At 41.8% G+C, this 7313-nt stretch overlaps 1 protein-coding gene across 1 annotated transcript in view; it reads left to right on the top strand.

Annotated features, from left to right (window-relative positions):
* Positions 1–764: 764 nt before the first annotated feature.
* The window catches only part of GTF2A1 (general transcription factor IIA, 1, 19/37kDa), a 54289-nt gene continuing 47740 nt past the window's right edge, over positions 765–7313 (top strand). The window contains exons 1-2 of the mRNA XM_012656065.1: positions 765–859; positions 4769–4870. Of these exons, the coding sequence (XP_012511519.1) occupies positions 830–859; positions 4769–4870 (132 nt within the window). The 5' untranslated portion in view covers positions 765–829. The remainder of the gene's footprint in view (positions 860–4768; positions 4871–7313) is intronic.

Here is a 7313-nt window from a genome sequence, read left to right as displayed (position 1 = left end):
GCTACAGCCCCTCCCACATTTCCTAACTGCCCCAGGGCGGGACCGCGGAAACGTCTAGACGACAGGCGGCGGTCTCAGCTAGCTTTGGATTCGAGTGACACTAGAACTCGCGCCCTTTTCATTAATGCTTTGCAAGGTTCCTCATTGCAAAAACTGCCGGAGACTTCCGCCTGCCTGCCAACCACGTGGTCACGCGAGACTTGGGGAGGCGGAGACCCGCCTTCACTACTCTAATCGCTGGGCTCCGCCCGCCCAGTACCCTCCACGGCGCGTGACGACGCGGCTCGCGACGGCCTCCGCCCCGGCGCGCCTGCGCACGCGGCTCTCGCGGTGTCTCGCGCTCAGCCCCGCCCACCTCTGCCCCCGCCCTTTCCGCCCCTCCCTCCCCCTCCGCCCTGTCTCTCGGCGGCAGCGGCGGCGGCGGCGGCTCGCGCTGCTTGTTGGCTCGCTATATAAAGGGAAGAAGCGGGCGGACCGGACGGCTGGAGCTGCAGCCGGTGGCGGCAGCGGCGGTGCGGGGAGCGGCGACCGGTGGTGGTTTCCCTCCTTGGTGCGGGGTGGGGAGCGGGCAACGCCCCCCGGACCCCTGAAGGGTCGTGGCTTTTTTTTTTTTTTTTTTTTTTTAAGGCGATTCTCGAGGTTTTTAGCTGCGGGAGGAGTGCCCCCCTCCTCCTCTCCCTGCTCTCCCTACTTCAGGATCGATTTTGTTTAATTTCCCCCCCCAATCTTGCGGTGACTTGTGTCACCTTCCAGGTGTTTTTTTTTTTTTTTGGTTTTGTTTTTAATCTTTTCTCGGGGTTGCCCCCTCTTGTTTGTGTTGTGTGTGGAAATGGCGAACTCGGCAAATACAAACACCGTGGTAAGGACGTGGTTCGGTGGCCGGCGGGGGCTTCGTTCAGGCGGCAGCAACGGCCGGACCGGGCGGGGGCGGGGACGGCGGCGACTCTCGGCCTCCACTCTTCTGCCGCCCGCGCGGCCGCCGCTTCCCGCCTTGGGCGGACCGGGCCGGGGCGCCGGGCGGCGGGCGCGGGGGGGCGCCGAGGGCTCGGGCCGCGGGAAGGGCGGGGGCGCCGGCGGGGCCTGGGGCCGCCGCGGGACGGTCCGGGCCGCAGAGGCGGTTGGGCCCAGGCGGGCGCGCGGCCCCGGCCCCAAACCCCGGCGGGAGGGAGGGCGGGCGGGAAGCCGCCGCTTCCCCCGAAGGGCCCCGTCGGCGTTGACTCGGCGAGGGCTCTCCGAGCAGCCTCAGAACAAAAACCGTGTCTGGGGAATTGGGCGAATCCCCAAGACCCACCACAATCCACTTTAAGGCGGTGGAAGGTCAATGGTTACTTTGGGGGTTACTTTGGGATTTTCCTGGCGGTTGTGCTTTGGGAACCTTCAATGGGGCCATTTTATGTTTTTTTTTAAAAAGGACGAAGGTTGAAAAGCACTTACCTCAGTTCCTTCCGAAAGGGTAAAATGGCGAAGGGGAAGCAAAACCCCCATCGTATCTTCGACTAGCAAAAGCACCAAAACAAACCAAAAAAGCCTACAGTGGTCAAAGTGCCCCTGCTTTCGCCTTGAAATTTGCCTACTTCTTCCCGTTTGTCCCTTTTTGATTACTTGCGATCACGTAGGTTTGCAAAAAGCAGTCACATAAATAACCTTTTCAATCACCAATGCAATGTGATCACTAGTCCACCCAACTCTTATTTTTATTATGACAATAAAACACGTTTTTGTCCGGACCCAATGCCGCATCCGAGCCCACGGCCGCCCGACACCGTACCGTTGGCGACTCGGGTCGATCCATCATGGCTGCGGCCGCTTACCCTGCTTTTCAGTCCCTGAGCCTTGTGGTCCTCCTCCCTTTGGCTGCCCTGTTTATATAGAGCCATTGCCGCTCTCTAATATAGACTCTGCCAGGATGGGAAGGTGCTTTTCAGGCCTACGTCACCGCCTCTCCATTTAAACACCAGATCCGGCTTTAAATAGTGAGAGCTGCTGAGAGCGGGGCTGGGAGGTGCGTGCTCCCGAGGCGAGAGGCAGGCGCGTGCAGAGCTCAGTTTATTTCTAGGTCTTTTTCTTAACCCTGTACTTTCACACCCGACGGGGGCTGCTTTCAGAGCCCCGAGTTTTTGTTTTGATACAGCCTCTAGGATTTGCCATGTTTGTTAGGAGAAAAGTACCCGAATTGCTGTCCCTTCTTTTTATTTTGTTTTTAAAATTTTTATTTATTGTGTCTAAAAGAAAATTTTAGATCAGATGGTGTAATTGTTTCTCTTGCATTGGAAGGTGTGTGCATTTTTTCCGGGAATTTAAAAAAATGCTTTCTACATTGAAGTGTTAGGTGCAGGGAACTTGGTTTTGGTAGCATTTTGTTCATCAGGTATTCAGAAAATATGCTAGACATGTAGCTCCTAATATTTCATTATGTTTTCTTATAATATAAAAGACATGAAGCATTTCAAAGAAATAGATAAGTGCCTTATGCTCCAATATAGGACTTTATTTTCCCGGTATATTTATTTATGTCTAGGGGAACTGTGGGTAATTAGAGTGAGGGGATTTATTGCAAGCTGGATTTTTAAAAATTAAAATTCTAAGTAGAGTTTTATTGCATTCGATATTAACATGGTATCAAATATAAAAATTCAATTTTCCAACATTACATCCAGGAAGTAACACTTTTGAAAGGAATTTTCTAACTAATGGCTTGATGATGCCACTAGTGGCCCTCTAATTTACCAGTTTTTAAGTTTGGAATATCTATTTTTTAAAAATCAGGACAAACTTAAATTACTTTGCATTTAGTAAAAGACAAAAACTTTGGCTCAAGTAAAGTGTAGAATTTTAATTAATAATTTAAAAATTGCCTATTACAAATAGTGCCTGTGTAGCCATATACTTTTAGAAAATCAGTATTTTGAGTGCTTTCAAATTGACCAATTCTGCTAAATTATTCTTTATGCATATACTTCATGAAGAATACACATTTTCCTTTTTCTTTCCACTACAGTGCTTGTGACTCCAATTAAGTGGGTTAAGTTGCGGGTTCATTAAGGCACAAAGGCAAAATCTTTAAGCAAGATTGATTCATTAAAATAGAGTATTAGAAGAAAGCAGTTTTGTACCTATAAATATTGGGATCTCCAAGCAAAAGATGTTTCGAGGTCACTGCCTTCAGAAATACCAAAACTACATCTAGTTTGCTGAAAAAAATTATGTTGTTTGGGATTTATACTGCCAGTGTAAGATCCATTGCCTCTTTATAATGCCTTGAGGAATTGTTACTGGTAAAAAGCACTTTATAGATATATTTTTGTAATTTAGTAGTTAAATCACATTAGGTAAGCTGATACCCATGTCAGATCCTTATCTACAGAATTAGAATGTTAAAGGTAGCACTGCAGAGATGCACATTTTACGGGTGAATAATTTAAAGTTCACAGAGGAAAATTTGACAAAATTGGAAAGCAGGTTAGTGAGGAACAGTAAGCACAAGAACCTAGATATTTGAGTTGTCTTTCTGGTTGTAATAAAAAGGGAATGGATCATTTTTAATGGTTGAGGTAAATTGTACTGGCAAACTCATTTGTATTTTTGACTGCGCAAAAGGACCATTTCTTAGGCAAGGGCACGTTTTCTTAGAGGTTCCCCTGTGATAACTATTGCTGATAGAGATGGTAATGAAACATTTATTTCTGTCTAAAGTTGCTTTTGAGAGCAAACTCTTGGTTTTATTGGGTAGCCAGTAACTTTTTACCCTAAGCAAGGTATAAAACATGAATAATGACAAAACATTTTTAGAAAAGGTTGTTAATCTTAACTCTGTGATAATGGATAGGATTTATAATGAAGCAGCTCTAGTTTTGACATCTAACTGGACAAACTTCCTTCAACAGGTTAGAAATAGGATGTGGGTTGGGCTTACTGTTTTATCTCCTACAATTTGGCTTTTAGAAAATACTTTATACTTTTGAAATTCTTCACACATGTTCTCATTTTGCTTATTTTATCCTTCTGGCAACCTTCTAGAAGCCAGTTCCTCCACTCCCCAACCCACCTCCTTCTTCAAGTAATACCAACAATAATAATAGTAATAACAATAAAATAAACATCAGGGGTTTTCATGATAATGTTCCATAGTATCACCTGAGTAGGAGTAGGAGGAGAGAAATCATGGGGAAGAGATGTGTATACCTTATTCCTCTGGGACCCAGAAACCAGTTATTGTGGGTATGTATGAGCAGTTTAATGGTATAGCTTGAAGAAACAGACTAGGTCATAGAAACAGAACTTAGGTGATTTTTAAATTTGAATACTCATTAGATTGCAAATTATTACTGGGCAATTGACTGCTGGACATAAAATTTTCCAAAGTCTAAGATTTAGTGGTGAGGTTATAAGATATAACAGGGTTCAAACCAAGCATGGCATAATAGGAGCCAGACATAAGCATCCAATAAAGCAATTATTGAACATCACATTAGGTATTTTAACTACAACATAGGAAATTATAACTGGAAATTGTATGGACCTCGTATGTATAAGGACCTTCTGTTTATGAATGCATTAGTTTTAAAACTTCTCTTAAAATATGCAGTCAGCAAATTCAGTTAGGGCAAATGATGTTTGTTAGGATGGCCATATCTTTAAAGTCACATATTTTGAAATTAGTTTTAGATAGTTGGAAAAAATGTATTTGTTTTGAATTTGTAAATACCTGTTATGCATTATAATCTGTGAAAAACTACCTTTTCAGCAGTCTTTTATTTTTCCTTTAAAGCCTAAATTATACAGATCTGTGATTGAAGATGTTATTAATGATGTGAGAGACATCTTTCTGGATGAAGGAGTGGATGAACAAGTCCTGATGGAACTAAAAACTGTGAGTTTGTCTCTTTTTTTTTTAAATATTTATAGTTTATTTCCCCCAAAACATTCTCTTTAGTCAGAAATTAATCTATAGTATTTCCGTAGGATAAATGTTTGACTTTGCTGGAGGAGGCAGTGTAGTTTAGTGAAGGGTGCTGGTTTTAAATCCCAACTCTACCATCCATTCTTCCTCTAACCTTAGGCAAGCTACTTTTGTATTTTAGTTTTCTTAAATGTAAGATAGGAATTGGTAGTACTTACCTCATAGTGTTGTTTTGAGGGATTAAATGTAATAACCATATAAAATGCTTAGCACAATGCCTGGCAATAGCATTTGCTATTATTGCACAGTTAACATTCTATATTTTATGGTCTAATTATTTGATGTGCCTCTAAGAGGTTTTTTTGTGTGTGTGATTTTTTTAATGGTCCTAATGTATTTGTATTCCCAAATGTGTTTAAGTTGTAGGGATTGAATAAGTGCTTTATTAAAGAATTTTAAGTTCTTGAGTCAGATCCTTTATGTGAGCCAAATGTTAGGTTTTTAAATAGATTTTACATTGGGAGCTGGTTTTCTGTCTTTAGGATTTAAGCAGAAATATTTAGATATTTTTTATTAGCATTTGTGTTTTCCTGGTGGTGTAGTGATTCATGAAATTGTGAAATATTTTTTGCTCTGTTGGTTAGAATGGTGGGTCTCAAAGTATAGTCTGTGGACTCCTTGGTTCTCCCCAGAGGTTCTTTCTGGGAGTCCTCAAGGTTGGCTAAATGCCCAAGTCTGAAAAATCGTAGTTTATCTGTCATTCTTTCAAGTAACAGTTGTGTTCTGTGAGAAAAGTGAGTGGTTCAACTCATAACTCATATGCACAAGCGCTTTTCCTTTGAATAACTGTAAATATGTAGCAGAAATGCTTTATGCATTCTTCCCATTCTGATGAACTGAATATTTTAAAAATATATATGCAGTGTTGATATTAAGAAATTCAGTTTTATATTCTATAGTGAGATGTGTTTACATTTGAAAGATCTGCATAATACACTGAACTTTTAATTTTCAGTGGCCAATGCATAATGTTGGAAAACCTATTCAAAGTGCAAGATAAATTAATGGACTTTAACAATATGAAAAATTCATTGATACATGGCTTCATATTCTACATTGCAGCTAACTTTTATGAAGCTATCACTTAAATGTCATTTCCTTTCCCGACTACTTAACTTTAGGAGAGCAGATCGTCTTCATATGCTTCAGCCAAAACAAAGCAAATGCAGAGGCAGATAGAAGAATCTAGCTATTTTCCTTCAAGTCATTTCTCACTCACACAATTTTATTTGGAAAATATTTTTGTAGAAAAAAATTTGTTAACATGTAATTGATACATTATTTCTAAATGAATAAGTGAATATTCAAAAAATCTTTGTTATAATTTCTATTACTATGAATATAGATAGATACAATTGACATACACAAAACCTCTTTGAGGCCCTCAGTAACTTGAAAGTGATAAGGGGTCTTGAGATCAAAAAGTTTTAGAACTGCTTGTTTAGAAATTGGATATTGAGTCCTGTTAGAGCTATGTACAAATGAGCAATCACAGTACATAAATGCTAAGAAACATTTGTTGCAGTCTCATTTATCCATTCAGCAAAGGTGTGGAGACTGCAACCTAGCAACTCTTTTTTTTTTTTTTGAGATGGGATCTTGCTCTGTCTCCCTGGCTAGTGTGCAGTGGCATCATCAAAGCTCACTGCAACTTCAGACTCCTGGGCTCAAGCAATCCTCCTGCCTCAGCTTCAGGAGTAGCTTGGACTACAAGCACATGCCACTATGCCTGGCTAATTTTTCTATTTTTTGTAGCGATGGAGTCTCGCTCTTGCTTAGGCTGGTTTTGAACTTCTGACATAAAGCAATCCTTGAGCCTCATCTCCCAAAGTGCTAGGATTTGCAGGCATGAGCTGCCACACCCAGCCCAGCAACTCATTTTAAATAAAGCAAATTTCACCTTTATTGTGGTGATGAATTAAGTCTTAGTGTGTTTAGGCATCTACAAGTAACTTTTCTAGAGTCTTCAATAAGAATCTGCCTGTGTAAGGAAGGAAAAAATACATGGGTGTAAGTTAGATGAGGACATATTTATTTACTTTGGTAGAAATGTAAGGGTCACTAATAGTGGAGAGTACGTATCTAAAAATACAAATGGGCTGGGCACACTGACTCACAACCTGCAATCTTAGCACTCTGGGAGGCTGAGATGGGAGGATTGCTTGAGGCCAGGAGTTTGAGACCCTTGTGGGCAATGTAGCGAGACCTTGTCTCCACAAAAAATTTAAAAAAAAAATGAGCTGGGTATGGTGGCTTGGACTACTACTCCTGTAGTACTAGCTATTTGGGAGGCTGAGGCAGGAGGATTCCTTGAGCCCAGAAGTTTGAGGTTACAGTGAGCTGTGATTGTGCT

The sequence above is a fragment of the Propithecus coquereli genome, unplaced genomic scaffold, assembly GCF_000956105.1.
Source record: "Propithecus coquereli isolate 6110/MARCELLA unplaced genomic scaffold, Pcoq_1.0 Scaffold5, whole genome shotgun sequence".
Taxonomy (NCBI): domain Eukaryota; kingdom Metazoa; phylum Chordata; class Mammalia; order Primates; family Indriidae; genus Propithecus; species Propithecus coquereli.
This window is presented reverse-complemented; position numbering and strand designations above follow the sequence as displayed.